The following is a 19,236-nucleotide window of genomic DNA, read 5'->3' as shown; positions in this document are numbered from 1 at the left end:
AAGATCAGATGTTTGGAATTGTCCACTCCGAGCTCCGAAGTGTGCATGAGATTCCCTCACAGTGTGAACTTTTCATTAAGAATTAGGACTACATGTATAAATCTGGTCATCATGCTGGTTCTGATGTTCCGGTTATCTCACTGATCTCCGCTTTGTTCTGCAGTTGGAGAAGAGAGGAGAGCGGAGAGCAGAAGCTGAGAAGCTGCTAGCACAAGCGCAGGAACTGGGTATAACACAAACAGCTCCTCCTCCAAACACTCGCACATCACCCTGACCACAGCTTTGTTTCATGGCCACTCTTCTTCTTCTTGGCCCACAGGTGAGCAGGAGAACATCGACAAGTTCAGCAAGCGTCTGGTGAAAGTCACGAGGCAGCACAACGACGAGTGTAAAAAACTGCTCACGTTGATGGGAGTGCCGTATATCGAGGTATCGCCGTGTATAGAGCTGTAGAGCGCCGAGATCTCGCTGGAACCGAGTGCAGGCTAACGAAAGTTCTTGTGCAGGCTCCGTGCGAGGCCGAGGCCAGCTGTGCTGCTCTGGTGAAGGCGGGGAAAGTGTACGCCACGGCAACCGAAGATATGGACGGGTTGACGTTCGGAACCAACGTCCTGCTGAGGCACCTGACCGCCAGCGAAGCCAAGTACGTTTCTTATACAGTACACACATTTACAGAACACACACCATGAGGTAGGAGGTGTACTGAGATTACTATCCAACATGCAGAACATTCCTACATCATTTCGGCTCTTCCGTTTCCGCCCCCTCACCTGCAGGAAACTTCCCATCCAGGAGTTTCATTTCAGCCGCATCCTGCAGGAGATGAATTTGACCCACCAGCAGTTTATAGATCTGTGTATCCTGCTGGGGTGCGACTACTGCGGCACCATCAAAGGAATCGGACCCAAGAGAGCCATCGACCTCATCAGACTGCACGGCTCAATCGAGGAAATCCTCGACAACATCGACCAATCGGTGAGTTCCTGTCCACACACACACACACACACACATACACTCGGGAGCCCAGAGCGATGATGATGAGTGTCCGTGTTGGATTCTGACCTTCATCCTGATCTTCTCGATGCTATCACGTGTGCCGTTGTTCTGACAGAAACACCCCGCCCCAGAGGACTGGCTTTATAAGGAGGCTCGCTCCCTGTTCCTGGACCCCGAGGTGGTGGACTGCTCCACTCTGGAACTCAAGTGGAACGAGCCTGATGAGGAGGGCCTGGTCCAGTTTATGTGCAACGAGAAGCAGTTCAGGTAAATGCAAGAATCTTTAAAACTCCATCATGAAGGCTTCAGATCTACTGGTGCTCCGAGTCTCACCTTCTTCCTGATTGTGTTCAGCGAGGATCGGATCCGGAACGGCTGCAAGAAAATAACCAAGAGTCGCCAGGGAAGCACTCAAGGGAGACTGGATACGTTCTTCTCCATCACAGGATCCATCTCTTCTAAACGCAAGGTGTGTGTGTGTGAAGGCTGTGCTTCATGTGGAAATCAGAACACGCTCTTACAAGCTTCATATCTGGTTGTTCCTTCTTTTTATTGTAACTACAGGAGCCTGAAGCCAAAGGATCAGCCAAGAAGAAACCCAAGACGACACCAGGCAAGTTCAGGAAGGGCAAATGAAAAAGAGCTGCAGTAGTGCGTGATGATGTTCTCCAAGCCTTCATGTGCTGCTTCCTGTGGGCTCTTCATATTGAAAAGTCCCCTGGAAACGACACGATGCTGAAAAAACAATGTTTTCTGTTGGAATTAAATAAAGAAACTTTTCTAAACCACACTTGTGTGTCACATGTTTCATGCTGGAACAGGTTTTGGATCTTCTAGTTCAAGTGAAGGAACGTGGCTGGAAAAAGGCGAGTGTCCCAATACCGCGTAAGAGCTTGAAGCTCCAGTGTAACCTGTGAATCTACAATCTTCAGCTGTTTCTTCTAGCATATAGTACTGTATAGACAATAATGAACATTGTGAAGATCCCACTCCGTTTACTCTCTTCTGGGAAGATGTTCTACTAGATTTGGTGGAAGGGTGAGATCTTCATGGAGCTGGCTTTGTGTATTATCATGCTGGAGCAGGTTCTCCAAATTCATGCTCCTGTGCTAACAGTATGGAGAGGAACCTCATACCTCATACAACCTGGAAAGGTCAGGTGTACCAATGCTTATCTGGTTTTGGCAGCGAGTGGCTGAAGCTCATCAGTAATGTGGATCTGATGCATGTTCCTGGTGCAAAACACTGGTGAGTGATATGGTGTCCATGGTGCTGATCAGGTGAACAGAGAGATTGCTTTTGGCCGTATGAGATCAGTGTTAATACCTGAGACGTGAAAGAGCTCTTACTGTATTTCATATCTATATATATATATATATATATAATATATATTAAACCCCTCCCCCCATTTTTTTATTTACGTGACCCAATGCACATCTCCAGACAAGACGGCTACGATGGAGCAGACGGTGTCATGAGGCAGGAAATAAACCTCCACTGGGGTTAAAAAACAGTTCTGTGTTTAATATAGATCCTGTAAGGTGGGATTGAACCCCTGCTGTCTGTACCAGTTTTCACTCTGAAATCAAATCATATTAGGAGAACGTATCAAAAAAATCAACATGGTGGACATTTTCTTTTAGAGGAAGTTTCTAATAATAAGTTCGTGTCTCTGTGTAATAAAAGCTGCTGAGATCCTCCCGAGTGTGGCTCCGGTCCGGTCCGGTCCGGGTTTGCTGTAATGTGGGAATGGGAGGAGCTAAAAAAAGTGCTGGGTTTTATAGTGAATGGCGTCAGTTCAACCGCGGGCCGCTGATGAAGTTGTAGACCAGGAACTGTGACGTTCCACAGTAATGCGTAGCGAAAAGCTTCCCGTCAGGTGTGGGGTCTGAGAACGCGATCTCGCCTTTGCTTAAATGGGAGCCGTAGATGAAGTTGTTCCTGGAATGAGAAGAAAAAAAAAAAGGCATCAGGTGAACTGTTGTGAAGTTTGTGTCCGTCGCCTCTCAGAAACGTGAATGAGCACGTGTGGAATCGCGGTCACGTGACTGCTCACCTGAGACACTCGATCATGCGTGAGGCGATGCCTCTCCTCCTCATCATGCTGAAGACCCAAATACGACTGATCCCACACACTGCAGGCTCTGGAACAGTAGAGCAGCACCAGGCCCTCTGACGCTCGAACATCACCTTCTCCCCCTCAGAACCTTCTGGTAAAGGCTCCTCGATCACTCTGTAGCCCTGAAGACACAGAAATAAAAACACTGATGCGTCACTTCTGGAAAAAATGTAAAATAAATAAATATAAACATCTGAAGTTTGGGTTTATTTAAAGTCAGAGTGTATTTAGCAGATGTTCAGACACGTTCCTCACATTCACACAATGAGCAGTTACAGGCTACAAGTCCAACAGTGGCTCTGAACTTCAGTAGTCTGATTAACAACGTCTTAGCCACCGAGACTCCCGCAGAGACTCCCACTCATCTCCCACCCAGACTTTCACCAAGACTCCCACTCATCTCCCACTGAGACAGACTCCCACTCATCTCCCACTGAGACTCCCACTGAGACAGACTCCCACTCATCTCCCACCCAGACTTTGACCAAGACTCCCACTCATCTCCCACCCAGACTTTCACCAAGACTCCCACTCATCTCCCACCCAGACTCCCACTGAGACAGACTCCCACTCATCTCCCACTGAGACAGACTCCCACTCATCTCCCACTGAGACTCCCACTGAGACAGACTCCCACCATCTCCCACCCAGACTCCCACTCATCTCCCACCCAGACTTTCACCAAGACTCCCACTCATCTCCCACCCAGACTTTCACCAAGACTCCCACTCATCTCCCACCCAGACTCCCACTCATCTCCCACTGAGACTCCCACTGAGACTCCCACTGAGACAGACTTCCTCTCATCTCCCACTGAGACTCCCACTGAGACTCCCACTGAGACAGACTTCCACTCATCTTCCACTGAGACTCCCACAGAGACAGACTCCCACTCATCTCCCACCCAGACTCTCACTGAGACTCCAGCAGAGACTCCCACAGAGACAGACTCCCACTCATCTTCCACCCAGACTTTCACTAAGACTCCCACTCATCTCCCACTGAGACTCCCACTCATCTCCCTCTCAGTAATGTGCTATTCTGGTTCAGTTCAGTAATCCTATGGCTGATCGCTTGTTTTGAATGTAATATGTTTTTTTTACAGGTTTATGATTCTGAACAAAACAAACCACTAAGAAGAAGAACACTGACCTCCTGAATGTGTTCAGCGATCAGACACCCCGTCACCTTCTTGTCGTTTGAAATGAAGAGGAAGGTTTTGGTTTGAGAAGGAACCTTCGTCTCCACTTGCTGGAATCCCAGGTCGTTGTCCACCATTTCTCTGATCTCCTCCACCTCCAAACACACAAAATCAAACCAGGCGATTAAGAACACCAGGTTCTCCTGATGCACTTCAGTTCTAAGACGTTGGAAGGAGGACTTTGAACGGTACCTTTTTCAGGGCGTATTTAGGATCGTCTGGGAGAACGAGGATGATCTTGCCGTCTGGGTATTCTCCTAAAATCCTCTCCTTCTTCCAGCCCTGTAGAAGAATCCAAATCAGGTGGGTTCATCATTGTGGTCCAAACCACCAACAACATGCATCGTATCGTTCCTGCACTTCTTCTACCCTCTACAGTGATGTAAGTTCTCACCACGTATCTGACAGCGCTGATGAACTGGTTGTGGAACAGCAGGTGCTGCGTCTCGTCCTCGGTGGTGGAAGGAGAGTAGAGCATCCCACAGACGTTACAGGACGTGGCTCCGAACGCGTTCTGCTCGACAACGTGAAACATTTCACACCGATATTAACGCACGTGGTTCCGGCGCTTAACGGAATCATCTCGAGCGTTCGGTAGAATCGCGAATATAAAATCATAAAAACTCACGCTGCTTTTCTGCTCTCCGTCTGGACCTGCAGACGTCGTGGTGTTCGTAACCTCGCTCCGAAGATCTGCATCCGACCCGCTGCTACAGCTGCTCCTGAAAACACGCCAACAACAATCAGGATCGGTTCCTCCACACAAAACCGGCTGAAGATCTCAGGTAGAACTGAAACGGCATTGTTGCAGAGGAAAAGGAAGACGGGATACGGGACGATACCTGCTTTTGGAGTCGGAATTTTCCGTTGGTGTTTTATGAGAAGCGTCGTGGTGGGTAGAGGACCTGATCCCTGTAGGAGCTAAAACAGAGAAATAATATCCAGAAGATCTGTAATGGCTGTTCAAAGGTCTTCTTATGGTCAGAGCAGGTACCATGAACAGGGTGTTTACCTGCAGAGGTCATGGTGCACGTGAGCTTTCCGGGTGTTCTGGACGACTCCACAGCCGTAGACGAGTGTTGCTCCGTTCTGCCCTGGAACGCAAATGAATAGATGTTCAAACACACAATTACAGCAGTATGACGCAGTGTGAGAGACAGAACGAGGACGTGGTGTCTTTACCTCCTGTTTGGGGAGCGCCGGCTTGCTGGTCTCTTCGCTCGGCTCGTCGAGTTCAAAGTCGTCTGGAGAGTATTTTGGTCTTGGGTTGTATGGCTTATACTCCACAACAGGTCTAGGTTTGGAGCTGGTGATCCCGTTGGGCATGGGCGGGGCCACGGCCGGGAGCGTCCTCCTGCACTCGCCCGCTCCCGCTTTCAGCGTGGACGCCGGCGCGAGACGAGGAGGAGACGGAGGAGGAAGACTGACGTCGCCGGTCGGCACCGAGACGGGTGACGTCTGCACGGAGTCCTCGACCTCGTCCTGGCTAGCCTGCTCCGATTTCAGCTTTTTGACCCGCGTCCATGTCAGTTTGTCCCTCTGGAGCTCGACCTGCCTCAGCTTCTGGAACCGGGATAACTTCTTCTTCTCCTGGGTTTTGAGCGGAACCGAAACCTGGCTGAGGAAGAAGCGTTTCTTGGGCGTGCTCTCGTGCGTCTCCTCTGTGAGGCTTTCCGGGACGGGGAGGTCGCTGGACACGGTGGGGACGGTCGCGTTCTCCACCTCGTTTTTACTCTCAAACGACTCCACGCTGTCGTCCGTCTTGTCGTCTTTCGCGGCCGCCGTGTCCGACGCGATGTCGTCTGCGATTTCCTCGCAAAGAGCTAAGAGGTTGAGCTGCTTGGGCGGCGGCCTCTTAGCAGCAGCGGCTCTCTCCTTCGCCATGGCTGCCAGACGCGCCTTGGTCCTGGCCTGAGGGTTCATCGCTTGCTTCTTGGGAGGTTCTGCGGCGTCCTGTGCAGGAGAACCTTGTGAGGAGTCTTTTGCTCCGTCTTGCGGAAGAGAAGGAGGAGTGGAGGTGCTCTCCTTACACACCGCAGCTCTGCTGGTTTCCGAGAGTCCCGTGGAGTCCTGGAGGTTCTGTGAGGGCTGCTCGTTACTCTGTAAGGCACTGAGGTCACCATGCGCTTCTTCTTCTGACGTTTCAATCTCGACGACACAGTGTTCGATCTCGAGATCGTCCTGAGGCACGTCAGACGCTTCGGAGAACAGAGCGTCCTGCGGGAGACGTGCGCTCCCTTCGCCGTCTGAGGTGTTTTCGCTACGCAAGTCGTCTTTGTTCACGCCTGGTTCTGGAAATTCACCTGCTCCGGGTTCTACCTGTACACCAGGGTCTACTAAGAGATCCTTTCTGCTCTCTCCAGACGCTCTGGCTGGATGGTAGACGGCAGCGTCGTGCTCGTCGTTCACGTCTAGACCGAGCTTGGTGATTCCGGCGGCTTGGCTTTTGTCTGGCAGTGTGGTTTCCTCGCTGTGTGAATCGGGAGGTTGACCGTAGCTGTGCTCGATTAACACGGGGAGAAGTCCGGCCGCCGCGCCGCACGCCACGTCCTTCAGCGCAGACTCGCGGTTCTCCTTCTTCACCCTGGACGCGTACTTCCTGCTCCCCTTCTTCAGCGCAGGTGACGTCAGGCACGGTTTATCCCCGTCTCTGTTGGAAGCTCTAATGCTCATTCTCGGGTCCTTCACCACCGCGGTGGAGGTTTTTCTCCTTTTCGTGCCGCTCGCCTTCTTCGGCGGGGTTTTGAGCCTGGAGGAGCGTCGAGGCGTGTTTTCCGTCTCGTCTCTCGGCTGGGCTGAAGGCTTTTTTTTGGACTTGGCCGGACCTTGTTTCTGTGGTGCTGCTGACGTTTGGGGACGTTTGGGGCGTAGAGACGTTCGGGACGCCATCGTGCTCGGGTCCGCTCGCTTCTCATCGTCTTGGGCTTCGGCAGGCTGCATTTTTCGTTTTTGACATGGCATCGTCGTGGAAACGGAATCCTGAAACACAAAAGAGGAGCCGGAGAGATCAGAGATGAGAACGAGACAGAAAAGCCCCTGAACCGCACCACACACCCAAAAGTATCTGGACACCCGTCTTTCCAGCCAGATGTGCTTCGTCTCTTCCCTGTGAAGAAAGCCAGCTACATGAAGATCTGCTCTACATGGTTTGGAAGATCTCCTGCTACACCTTGTTGGAGTGAATGTTCTACATGTCGTACTTTGAACACAGGACTCTGCTCTTCATCCTGACTGCATCCAGAACCTTACAGCGTCCTGCCTGACCTACAGTTTGGTGCTGGAACTAGTTGAAGATGCCACCACTGAGACACTCCACTCCCTTTATCAGTAGACCTGATGGTGAACAGGTTCTATCAGAGAACAGCTGTGGACTGATCATGAGCACTTCTCACTTCTTCGTGTATAAACAGAGCAACTTTTACATTCAAAAGAATCCGGACATGAAAACCGGAAGTTGCTCAGATCTTGGCGCTGTGGTGGATCTACAAGGACGGAGGAGAGATGAGCTTCTGATCCCAGACACCTGGAGCTCCACGCGAGGCTGCAGCTCGTTGTCGGGACACGCTCCTCCGACATCGGCTCCTGGAGGTTTAGCTTTAGCAGCGCAGCTAACTCGCGGACAGGGGGGTGAATCCTACACGGTAAGAAATAAACACCACACGGACACGCACAAAGCCGAAAGAAAGCCGCGTGGACGCGCTGTAACTCACCCCGGTTCTCTCCCCGGTTCGGTTTTCTCCTTTCCTTCCCCGAGAACAGCTGTTTGGTGCTGTGGGAAGTTTACGTTCTCTTCCGGTGCTCTGGAAGTTTCTTCGTCGCGCCTCGGGTTTCGCGCTCGCGTTTGCGTGCGCCACCTGGCGGACTGGCGGCGGCATTCGCAAACGATTAACGTGGATTTAACGCGACAAGACGGCGTTTTTCTTATTTATTTTTAAAGACCAGACACAGTAAACAAATAAATAATAAAGCATTACTATTTACAGACAAATAATACGACGTTAAGCGTTTTTCTCCAAATATAAAAAAAAAAGAAAAATGCTATAAGAGAGCGTTTAAAAAAATAAATAATATTACATTCTCTCGAGCTAAAAACCTCTAGCAATTTGGTATATTTTTATATATTTATTTATCACATTTTTTTATTACACACATTACTTTTTTTATTATTACGTTCACTCCTATTGTTGTCCTTTTATTCTCCTAACCACTAGATGGCGCTACTGGGTGTCTGATAACCGTATCGCATCAAGCGAGTCATTTCACTGGCCGAATCCCAAATCCACTACATCTGTTTAGATAAGTGTACACTTTATAGGTATAATGTTTTAATTGTTTTTATAAATATGTGTATATATTTATAATGCATCTGTTCTGAATATTCTCAGGTAAAAGTGTTATTTTATTGTCATGTTGTTTGTATCTGCTTAATAGATTAATATAAATAATAAATATATATAAAAAGATTTAAAAAACTAATAGTGTTTCCGGTACGGATCGGGTAGCCACTTCCGGTATTAAGATAAAGTGCACTAGGTAAGGAAGTGTATTTGGGACACCGCCGAACAGGTCTGGCGCGGGATTCGGTTGTTTTGGAAAAGTCCAGAAGCGCTTCAGGAGAACAGGAGAAGCAGCTGCTGCTCTCACTGCGGTATTTTACTCAAATATTCACAAACAAATATATATTTATAAAAAAGGTTTATTTAAAAAAAATATAGGTCTCTATAGTGACGTCGCGCGCGCGCTGTCTCCGTTCATTCAGGTTCAGCTTCTCCTCAGACTGCGGTGTGGTGTCCATCAAAACCCCCAGGAGACACCCCTGTGCCCACCAGAACCCCCAGGAGACACCCCTGTGTCCACCAAAACCCCCAGGAGACACCCCTGTGTCCACCAGAACCCCCAGGAGACACCCCTGTGCCCATCAGAACCCCCAGGAGACACCCCTGTGCCCACCAGAACCCCCAGGAGACACCCCTGTGTCCACCAAAACCCCCAGGAGACACTCCTGTGTCAATCAAAACCCCCAGGAGACACCCCTGTGTCCACCGAAACCCCCAGGAGACACCCCTGTGTCCACCGAAACCACCAGGAGACACCCCATTGTCCTGACTGAGACACAGGAGAAAGGAGAGGAGAAGAATGAGCAGCCCTCAGTGCAGTAATGAGGTGGGCACACCCGGGAGCAGCGAGATGTTCCAGGAACTGCTGCAGCGCCTCAGAGACTGCCATGATCACACTATACAAGGTTCTTCTGGCACTTCAGGAACATTATCATCACCTCCTACATTTATACAGGAACATCATCACGAGTTTTAGAGCTGAATGTCGCTGGTTTGGACAATATATTTAATTTTCTTCTTCTTCTCCTCCTCCTCCTCCTCCTCCTTTTTCTCCTCATTCTCCTCCTCAGAGCTGCAGTTGAAGGTGAACAAACTGAAGAAGGAGCGCTGTTTGTAAGTGGAGCTGAACAACAGAAAATCTCCAAAATAAATCCAGATTCTCCATTGTGTAGAACATCAGCTCAGGTGTAGGGACGAGACCAGAGCACAGAGTCACTTCAGTATAGAAGAACCTGAAGAAGTGTGTGTGTGTGTGGGTGTGTGTGGTTGTTTCTCCATGCAGTGATGCCCAAAGACTGGAGGAGTTCTATAAAAAGAATCAGCAGTTACGTGATCAGCAGAGAACACTGCAGGAATCCATCAAAGTCTTGAAGGAAAGGTACTTCACACAGCTTCAGCTCAATCATACACTCCCAAAATTACTCACATAGAAGACTTAATAAACATATACTCCATCCTAGAGCTCGTCAGACTCATCGGGTTTACAGATTAATCGATTAACCAAAACTTTTGGGATAAAATCCATACCGATAGTTTTTCCAGGTTGCGATATACAGTACGAGAGCGGCCTCTAGAGGCGAATCACTGACACCGTGTGCTGTTTATTTGTAGTGTCTTGTTTCCAACCTCATCCAGGACCCTGTATCTCGCATCACGTCCTAGATAGAAATGTGTTTTAGAATAAATCAGTCGTATTAAACGCGTGGTGAGGATGAGGAGGGTCTAGAAATCTAACGTGAACAATGAAAGTAATACGTGATAAATACGTTACTAGACTGCAGTCTGGACCTTGTGATCGCTGCAAGGAAACCGAAAAGCAGCTGAAAAAAAATCAAGCGCCGTTTGAACATCTGCTCATCAACGAGCTCCGTGAGTACACACACACACACACACACACACACACACACACAATAAGGTTTGCTATGTGCTTCTTTCTGAAGATTCCATTCCACATTTATTCTCCATTTCCTGTTCCTCCACATAATCTTTTGAGATGATGTTCCACAAGATTTTGTGGAGATTCATTCAGCTACAAGGGTGTTAGTAAAGTCCTTTTTACGTTTACGTTTACGTTCATCTTGAAGATCATCTTCGATAGGGTTTATAACAGGAGATGAAAAGCAGATCTTATATAATAGTTTTTGGAAGAAGTGCATATGGTTGGTGTCCCAATACTTTTGCCTATATAGTGTAGATATGCTCATATGGCTCATTGTGGGTGTGTGTGTGTGTGTGTGTGTGTGTGTGTGGGTGTGGGTGTGTGTGTGTGTTGATCAGAGTCTGAAAAAAATCTGCTTAAGGAAGAGATCAGGAAGCTCAGACTTCTGCGAGAGCAATCACATGGACAAATGTAAGTGGCACACACACACACGTCTCACATTAGTGTACTGATATCAGATTACATGTTCTGGAAAACCATAGGAAATGCGTAGTCTGGATTTTACTTGAATGTTGAGGATGCTGAGGAGTGTGAGAACCTCCCCTGTACTGGTTTCTAATCTCCATGAGCTCCATTTTCAGTTCCCATCAGACCTCCTTCTCAGAGCCAGAAGAAGGCGTGATCCCGGATTCACCAAAGCAGCCGTTGTCCTTTCCTGTAGTCAACAAGATGAAGCGCAAGAGAGATCAGAGCAACATCCGCTACGCTGAAAAACGACCGTCTCCACCACTTCCTGGTTAGTCACTCAATAAAACACTCATGAAAATGTGCTAAATTAAATATAATTATATAAATATATAAAAACTAACAGCACGTGGTGTCAGCGATCCGCCTCTAGAGGCCGCTCTCGTAACGACGGTGGACCTTCTCAGCCGCTCTATCAGCAGACGCAACCTGGAAAAACTATCGATAGGGATTTTTGCTGATAGTCAGACTGCAGAAAAGGCCTGGATGAGCATCACAAAAGAAAAAAAAACGATCTATGGAGATATTTATAGATTTCAAGACTGCAAAGAGCCTGTATAGAAGTACCTCACTGAGCAACTTCAGTGTGCTGTTGTAGAAAAAAAAAATTATGGACGGAGTGTCCAAAAATAGATTCTTTGGTTTGGTGTTCTGTAGACCCTCAGAGGAGAACCTTGGGCTACGCCGGAGCTGTGCTGGTTCCCGAGACGTGTGATCTGGATGTAACCTTCATCCCGAGTAAGAGTTTTATCGCTGATCAATCTACTTAAAAGATCTAAAATATTAAAGCGTGATTAGAAATGTGCCGCGTCACGTGACTTATGATAATCTATATATTGTATACGTATAATGAATTAATTCATATTTAGTTATAATAAATCTGTTATTTATAAACCGGTGTTTAGAAAAGTGTTTAATACCAATACATTTCCTGACCCTGGTACCGTGATGATTTAGAGAGCGACACCAAGCGTCATGGCAGAACCGTGGTTCCAGAAAGCTGCCGTTTGGACCTGAATTCTCAGCAGGTTTGTCAGAAGCTTTATTGATATGATGTATCTTGGGGTTGAGAAAAATCAGTGATGAAGAACGATTGTCTGATGTTTGGGTTTGTTGTGGGAAACGGCGTCTGCTGAATGAGGAAGTGCTTCTTCTTCATAACCTTCTCCTGCTTTTAGATGTCCGAGAGTGATGACGAAGACGAAGGTAAGGAGAAGGCAAGGAATTTCACCAGGTAAGTAAACGTTCTTTAACGTGTCTCCTGCTAGTATGGAACATTATGATGTGATTAGAAGATGTTCTGCTTGATTGTGTTGAACATGTGCAGCTCAATTCCACTCCAATCTCAGCTCCATGGAGGAAGGTGAACACACAAACTTCTCTTCTCTGTCCCAGCAGTTGTCCCGAAGCTGAGGAGCAGAACGCAGAGAAGAATCGCGATCGACCCGAGTCTTCTCAGAGACCGCCTAAACACCCCGAGCAGGTAGATCTCCACGCAGGACATGATGATCATATGAACTTCTCTTCTAAAAGACTTCCATCATTATTGCATTGGAGTTCATTATGTTAAATTTTTATTCATTTGAAGGAGTCAAGCGGAAGAAGAAGCTGGGAGAAGGATCGAACCATGAATGAAGCTCCTCGTACGAGTCCACCTTCTCCGAACTCCAAGAGTTCTTCACTGAGCCAGAATCTGAGTCCAAACGGTACAGACACAAACATCTACAGCATTAAGAACTAACACATGCTCATGTACAGTTCTAGTGTTTACTCAAGTCATTCATTTACATTCATCACTTTTAGCTTACATTTATCTCATTTATAAGTGAGGGAGAGTGTGAGATGAGGGAGAGGTGAGGTGAGATGAGGGGGAGATGGGGGAGAGGAGAGGTGAGCTTGAGGGAGAGGTGAGGGTGAGATGAGGGAGAGGAGAGTGTGAGATGAGGGAGAGGTGAGTGTGAGATGAGGGTGAGTATGAGATGAGGGAGAGGTGAGTGTGAGATGAGGGAGAGTGAGTGTGAGATGAGGTAGAGGTAAGGGTGAGGTGAGTGTGAGATGAGGGAGAGGTGAGGTGAGATGAGGAAGAGGTGAGGTGAGTGGGAGATGAGGGAGAGGTGAGGTGAGTGGGAGATCAGGGTGAGTATGAGATGAGGGAGAGGTGAGTGTGAGACAAGGGAGAGGTGAGTGTGAGGCGAGGCGAGTATGAGATGAGGGAGAGGTGAGTGTGAGGTGAGGTGAGGTGAGGTGAGTGTGAGATGAGGGTGAGTATGAGATGAGGAGAGGAGGTGAGTGTGAGATGAGGAGAGGTGAGGGAGAGGTGAGTGTGAGATGAGGAGAGGTGAGGTGAGATGAGGGAGAGGTGAGGTGAGATGAGGGAGAGGTGAGGTGAGTGGGAGATGAGGTGAGTATGAGATGAGGGAGAGGTGAGTGTGAGATGAGGGAGAGGTGAGGTGAGATGAGGAGAGGTGAGGTGAGTGGGAGATGAGGGAGAGGAGAGGTGAGTGTGAGATCAGGGTGAGTATGAGATGAGGGAGAGGTGAGTGTGAGGTGAGGTGAGTGTGAGACGAGGGTGAGGTAAGTGTGAGAGTGTTAAGTTGGTCAGTTGTGTGCTGCAGAACTCATATTGTGTGTGTGTGTGTGGATAATATTGTAGATGAGAGCTGGAGCATGGACCCAGGAGCTGCTCTGTCCCAGTATAACACTAACGCCCCTCCTCACCCACAGGTACTGTTTATATAAACTCTATACACTTTATATAAAATATAAAATTACACTGTTAAATCTCACTTTTCTTTCCTTCACAGCCCATAATAATACAGGCTGAGACTGTAGACCTGGACTGTACATATGTGAGTCATAGTTTATTAGTAGCTCACCAACGACAGACTCAACTAAAGCAGACAAACTGCACCACAGGTATCTGTAATTCTGCTCCTACTCCATCATCCAAACACTAGAAACACCTCCGAAGTGTTTAACTCCTACTCCATCATCCAAACACTAGAAATACCTCCGAAGTGTTTAACTCCTACTCCATCATCCAAACACTAGAAATACCTCCGAAGTGTTTAACTCCTACTCCATCATCCAAACACTAGAAATACCTCCGAAGTGTTTAACTCCTACACCATCATCCAAACACTAGAAATACCTCAAGTGTTTAACTCCTACTCCATCATCCAAACACTAGAAATACCTTAAGTGTTTAACTTCTACACCATCATCCAAACACTAGAAATACCTCAAGTGTTTAACTCCTACTCCATCATCCAAACACTAGAAATACCTCAAGTGTTTAACTCCTACACCATCATCCAAACACTAGAAATACCTCAAGTGTTTAACTCCTACACCATCATCCAAACACTAGAAATCCCTCCGAAGTGTTTAACTCCTACTCCATCATCCAAACACTAGAAACACCTCCGAAGTGTTTAACTCCTACTCCATCATCCAAACACTAGAAATACCTCTGAAGTGTTTAACTCCTACTCCATCATCCAAACACTAGAAATACCTCCGAAGTGTTTAACTCCTACTCCATCATCCAAACACTAGAAATACCTCCAGTGTTTAACTCCTACTCCATCATCCAAACACTAGAAATACCTCCAAGTGTTTAACTCCTACTCCATCATCCAAACACTAGAAATACCTTAAGTGTTTAACTTCTACACCATCATCCAAACACTAGAAATACCTCAAGTGTTTAACTCCTACTCCATCATCCAAACACTAGAAATACCTCAAGTGTTTAACTCCTACACCATCATCCAAACACTAGAAATACCTCAAGTGTTTAACTCCTACACCATCATCCAAACACTAGAAATCCCTCCGAAGTGTTTAACTCCTACTCCATCATCCAAACACTAGAAACACCTCCGAAGTGTTTAACTCCTACTCCATCATCCAAACACTAGAAATACCTCTGAAGTGTTTAACTCCTACTCCATCATCCAAACACTAGAAATACCTCTGAAGTGTTAAACTCCTACTCCATCATCCAAACACTAGAAATACCTCCAAGTGTTTAACTCCTACACCATCATCCAAACACTAGAAACACCTCAAGTGTTAACTCCTACTCCATCATCCAAACACTAGAAATACCTCCAAGTGTTTAACTCCTACACCATCATCCAAACACTAGAAATACCTCAGTGTTTAACTCCTACCCATCATCCAAACACTAGAAATACCTCAGTGTTTAACTCCTACACCATCATCCAAACACTAGAAATAACTCAAGTGTTTAACTCCTACCCATCATCCAAACACTAGAAATACCTCCAAGTGTTTAACTCCTACTCCATCATCCAAACACTAGAAACACCTCCAAGTGTTTAACTCCTACTCCATCATCCAAACACTAGAAATACCTCTGAAGTGTTTAACTCCTACTCCATCATCCAAACACTAGAAATACCTCTGAAGTGTTTAACTCCTACTCCATCATCCAAACACTAGAAATACCTCCAAGTGTTTAACTCCTACACCATCATCCAAACACTAGAAACACCTCAAGTGTTAACTCCTACTCCATCATCCAAACACTAGAAATACCTCCAAGTGTTTAACTCCTACACCATCATCCAAACACTAGAAATACCTCAGTGTTTAACTCCTACCATCATCCAAACACTAGAAATACCTCAGTGTTTAACTCCTACACCATCATCCAAACACTAGAAATAACTCAAGTGTTTAACTCCTACCATCATCCAAACACTAGAAATACCTCCAAGTGTTTAACTCCTACTCCATCATCCAAACACTAGAAACACCTCCGAAGTGTTTAACTCCTACTCCATCATCCAAACACTAGAAATACCTCTGAAGTGTTTAACTCCTACTCCATCATCCAAACACTAGAAATACCTCCGAAGTGTTTAACTCCTACTCCATCATCCAAACACTAGAAATACCTCTGAAGTGTTTAACTCCTACTCCATCATCCAAACACTAGAAATACCTCAAGTGTTTAACTCCTACTCCATCATCCAAACACTAGAAATACCTCAAGTGTTAAACTCCTACTCCATCATCCAAACACTAGAAATACCTCCGAAGTGTTAAACTCCTACTCCATCATCCAAACACTAGAAATACCTCCAAGTGTTTAACTCCTACCATCATCCAAACACTAGAAATACCTCTGAAGTGTTTAACTCCTACTCCATCATCCAAACACTAGAAATAACTCAAGTGTTTAACTCCTCCATCATCCAAACACTAGAAATACCTCAAGTGTTTAACTCCTACACCATCATCCAAACACTAGAAATACCTCGTGTTTAACTCCTACTCCATCATCCAAACACTAGAAATACCTCAAGTGTTTAACTCCTACACCATCATCCAAACACTAGAAATCCTCAAGTGTTTAACTCCTACTCCATCATCCAAACACTAGAAACACCTCAAGTGTTTAACTCCTACTCCATCATCCAAACACTAGAAATACCTCCGAAGTGTTTAACTCCTACTCCATCATCCAAACACTAGAAATACCTCAAGTGTTTAACTCCTACTCCATCATCCAAACACTAGAAATACCTCTGAAGTGTTTAACTCCTACACCATCATCCAAACACTAGAAATACCTCAAGTGTTTAACTCCTACTCCATCATCCAAACACTAGAAATACCTAAGTGTTTAACTTCTACCATCATCCAAACACTAGAAACACCTCAAGTGTTTAACTCCTACTCCATCATCCAAACACTAGAAATACCTCAAGTGTTTAACTCCTACACCATCATCCAAACACTAGAAATACCTCAAGTGTTTAACTCCTACTCCATCATCCAAACACTAGAAATCCTCAAGTGTTTAACTCCTACACCATCATCCAAACACTAGAAACACCTCAAGTGTTTAACTCCTACTCCATCATCCAAACACTAGAAATACCTCCGAAGTGTTTAACTCCTACTCCATCATCCAAACACTAGAAATACCTCCGAAGTGTTAAACTCCTACTCCATCATCCAAACACTAGAAACACCTCCGAAGTGTTAAACTCCTACTCCATCATCCAAACACTAGAAATACCTCAGAAGTGTTTAACTCCTACTCCATCATCCAAACACTAGAAATACCTCAGAAGTGTTTAACTCCTACTCCATCATCCAAACACTAGAAATACCTCAAGTGTTTAACTCCTACACCATCATCCAAACACTAGAAATACTTCAAGTGTTTAACTCCTACACCATCATCCAAACACTAGAAATCCTCAAGTGTTTAACTCCTACACCATCATCCAAACACTAGAAATCCTCCAAGTGTTTAACTCCTACTCCATCATCCAAACACTAGAAATACCTCAAGTGTTTAACTCCTACTCCATCATCCAAACACTAGAAATACCTCAAGTGTTTAACTCCTACTCCATCATCCAAACACTAGAAATACCTCAGAAGTGTTTAACTCCTACTCCATCATCCAAACACTAGAAATACCTCAGAAGTGTTTAACTCCTACTCCATCATCCAAACACTAGAAATACCTCAAGTGTTTAACTCCTACTCCATCATCCAAACACTAGAAACACCTCCGAAGCGTTTAAAGCCAATGGCGGGAGAATCGCACAAATATTCTCTGCTGCTGTCTTCTAAACTATTTTAGAACACGTCCTGGAACAACCAAGAAGATACTGTAGAAGCCACACTGTCTCCTTCAGTCTACGTTCCTCTGTAGCCTCCACAGAATTTACTCTGAGGGTTTTATAATGGCTTTAATATGTTCTTGTGTTGTTCATTAGGAATTGGGCAGAAGGCTAACGACAGCTTAGCACATATCTTCGATACCACTGGCCACGAGGAGTACGAGTCCTGCCCTCAGTCCTGTCTCATGGGGGAGGAGAATGAAGAAGAGGAGGAATGTGAAGAACAGGACATGGGACGAGGAGATGAAGTGACAGAGGAAGCAAAGTGTTTGGATGGTAAAAGCTTTTAAACCTGATGAAGAAAGCAGTCGATTGTTCTTTTGTAAAAGCCTCTGGTACATTCATCATTAATCAGAGCCAAAGTTCTCAACCAGGAGAAGATTTCAGCTCTCGATTTCTCCTTCCACACGTTTCCACACGTTCTGTAGTGTAGTATATAATATAATATAGTATATTCACACGTCCTGTTTATTCTGACAATCACTTCATCTACAGTATTGATGTGGATTCATTAATAAACACTGCCGCAGTGATGAGGAATCTTATTGTTTGTTTTTTTCAGAAGTCCACCCTGATGGAGATGCTGGTGAGAGGTGAGATCTGAAATGAGACACTGCTCTTTAAACTCTTTTAATCCTGGTTTTAAACTTAGTAAATCTTAAAGTTAGTTAATTGAGTTTCATGACCATCACAGACGTCATTTGAGGTCCGTTTTCAAATCACGTCACGTTCTTCTTCACTTCTCCAGCGCTCGGGACCGGTCGGTTGCTCACGTGGTGGTCGTACGCAAGAAAGCGGAACGAAGGAAGCTTCATGGGCACACGTGCAAAGAGTGTGAGATAGTAGGTATCCTTCCAGGTTTATTATAATGCGATAATAAATAAATAAATAAATAAATGTCTCACGTCTCTTACAGTATTATGCCGATCTCCCCGAGGACGAGAGACGGAAGAAACTGTCGTCCTGCTCGAGGCATCGTTATCGTTACATCCCTCCTTCCACCCCGGAGAACTTCTGGGACGTGGGCTTCCCTTCCACACAGACTTGCGTCGAGAGAGGTACGGTCACGTGCAGCTCTGTAGTGTTTTCTTCTTCACCCAGCAGAACTTCAGAAACAAATAGAATCTAATCTAAATATTCCTCCTACAGGATACATCAAAGAAGACAACCAGGTAGATCCACGTTCAAGGAGGAGGAGACCGTACCACGCGATGTTCTCACCAAAAGCTTTGTAGAACCACCGTACATATAACACACACACACACACACACCTCATCCATCGTTCATTCACGTGTGAGGAGGACGTTACAGCTCTATAAAAGACCAAGAGAAAGATCATTATTTTGATTTCTAATCATTTTGTGTTCGTGTATGATGCAGGTTCTACATCAAAAACGGTAAATCTTTGATTCATAATTGTGGAAATAAACAAATGATTGAACGCACACGTGGTACCAGAATAAAATACCTCGGAATCGATACTGTAAGTGACAAATAAGCAGCTT

General features: G+C 46.0%; 3 protein-coding genes across 5 annotated transcripts in view; 2 read left to right on the top strand and 1 right to left on the bottom strand.

Moving 5' to 3' along the window:
• fen1 (flap structure-specific endonuclease 1) overlaps window positions 1-1,786 on the top strand; it is a 16,672-nt gene extending 14,886 nt beyond the window's left edge. The window contains exons 5-11 of the mRNA XM_046846467.1: window positions 164-227; window positions 320-429; window positions 507-643; window positions 777-975; window positions 1,112-1,263; window positions 1,351-1,465; window positions 1,561-1,786. Coding sequence (XP_046702423.1) covers window positions 164-227; window positions 320-429; window positions 507-643; window positions 777-975; window positions 1,112-1,263; window positions 1,351-1,465; window positions 1,561-1,632 — 849 coding nt within the window. The 3' untranslated portion in view covers window positions 1,633-1,786. The remainder of the gene's footprint in view (window positions 1-163; window positions 228-319; window positions 430-506; window positions 644-776; window positions 976-1,111; window positions 1,264-1,350; window positions 1,466-1,560) is intronic.
• Window positions 1,787-2,499: 713 nt separating this feature from the next.
• esco1 (establishment of sister chromatid cohesion N-acetyltransferase 1) lies at window positions 2,500-8,206 on the bottom strand. Its single transcript, XM_046846452.1, has 10 exons — window positions 8,027-8,206; window positions 5,499-7,295; window positions 5,329-5,410; window positions 5,159-5,237; window positions 4,945-5,038; window positions 4,711-4,830; window positions 4,509-4,598; window positions 4,268-4,411; window positions 3,053-3,237; window positions 2,500-2,937 (listed from the first exon to the last, which is right to left on the bottom strand). Exons 1-10 carry the CDS (start codon window positions 8,189-8,191, stop codon window positions 2,790-2,792), a joined length of 2,904 nt encoding a protein of 967 aa, XP_046702408.1. The 5' UTR covers window positions 8,192-8,206; the 3' UTR covers window positions 2,500-2,789.
• Window positions 7,345-19,176, top strand: rbbp8 (retinoblastoma binding protein 8). 3 transcript variants are annotated; one of them, XM_046846458.1, is made up of 20 exons: window positions 7,345-7,957; window positions 8,883-8,964; window positions 9,076-9,558; window positions 9,724-9,766; window positions 9,936-10,031; window positions 10,428-10,522; window positions 10,931-11,003; window positions 11,174-11,328; window positions 11,715-11,795; window positions 12,015-12,085; window positions 12,236-12,291; window positions 12,453-12,540; window positions 12,646-12,763; window positions 13,711-13,781; window positions 13,862-13,973; window positions 17,828-18,007; window positions 18,294-18,324; window positions 18,480-18,573; window positions 18,648-18,789; window positions 18,881-19,176. In XM_046846458.1, the coding sequence occupies exons 3-20, from the start codon at window positions 9,453-9,455 to the stop codon at window positions 18,964-18,966; spliced, it is 1,698 nt and encodes a 565-aa protein (XP_046702414.1). In that variant the 5' UTR covers window positions 7,345-7,957; window positions 8,883-8,964; window positions 9,076-9,452; the 3' UTR covers window positions 18,967-19,176. The 3 variants fall into 3 exon arrangements, with proteins under 3 accessions (XP_046702414.1, XP_046702413.1, XP_046702415.1); XM_046846457.1 differs by lacking the exon at window positions 7,345-7,957 and adding an exon at window positions 8,612-8,631; XM_046846459.1 differs by lacking the exon at window positions 7,345-7,957 and adding an exon at window positions 8,613-8,631 and having other exon boundaries at window positions 12,456-12,540.
• Window positions 19,177-19,236: the final 60 nt, after the last annotated feature.

This window comes from Silurus meridionalis, chromosome 4 (assembly GCF_014805685.1).
Source record: "Silurus meridionalis isolate SWU-2019-XX chromosome 4, ASM1480568v1, whole genome shotgun sequence".
Classification (NCBI taxonomy): Eukaryota; Metazoa; Chordata; class Actinopteri; order Siluriformes; family Siluridae; genus Silurus; species Silurus meridionalis.
The sequence above is the reverse complement of the archived record's forward strand: the minus strand, read 5'-3'. Positions and strand labels throughout refer to the sequence as shown.

Excerpts from the sequence above, each read along its gene's own strand:
- esco1 (XM_046846452.1), bottom strand. The coding sequence starts at position 8,191 with ATGCCGCCGCCAGTCCGCCAGGTGGCGCACGCAAACGCGAGCGCGAAA. Across the intron at positions 5,411-5,498 it reads CGGCGCTCCCCAAACAGGAG|GGCAGAACGGAGCAACACTC; the intron begins GTAAAGACACCA and ends TTTGCGTTCCAG. Across the intron at positions 4,412-4,508 it reads CTAAATACGCCCTGAAAAAG|GTGGAGGAGATCAGAGAAAT; the intron begins GTACCGTTCAAA and ends GTGTGTTTGGAG.
- rbbp8 (XM_046846458.1), top strand. The coding sequence starts at position 9,453 with ATGAGCAGCCCTCAGTGCAGTAATGAGGTGGGCACACCCGGGAGCAGC. Across the intron at positions 11,796-12,014 it reads GGATGTAACCTTCATCCCGA|AGAGCGACACCAAGCGTCAT; the intron begins GTAAGAGTTTTA and ends GTGATGATTTAG. Across the intron at positions 12,541-12,645 it reads CGCCTAAACACCCCGAGCAG|GAGTCAAGCGGAAGAAGAAG; the intron begins GTAGATCTCCAC and ends ATTCATTTGAAG.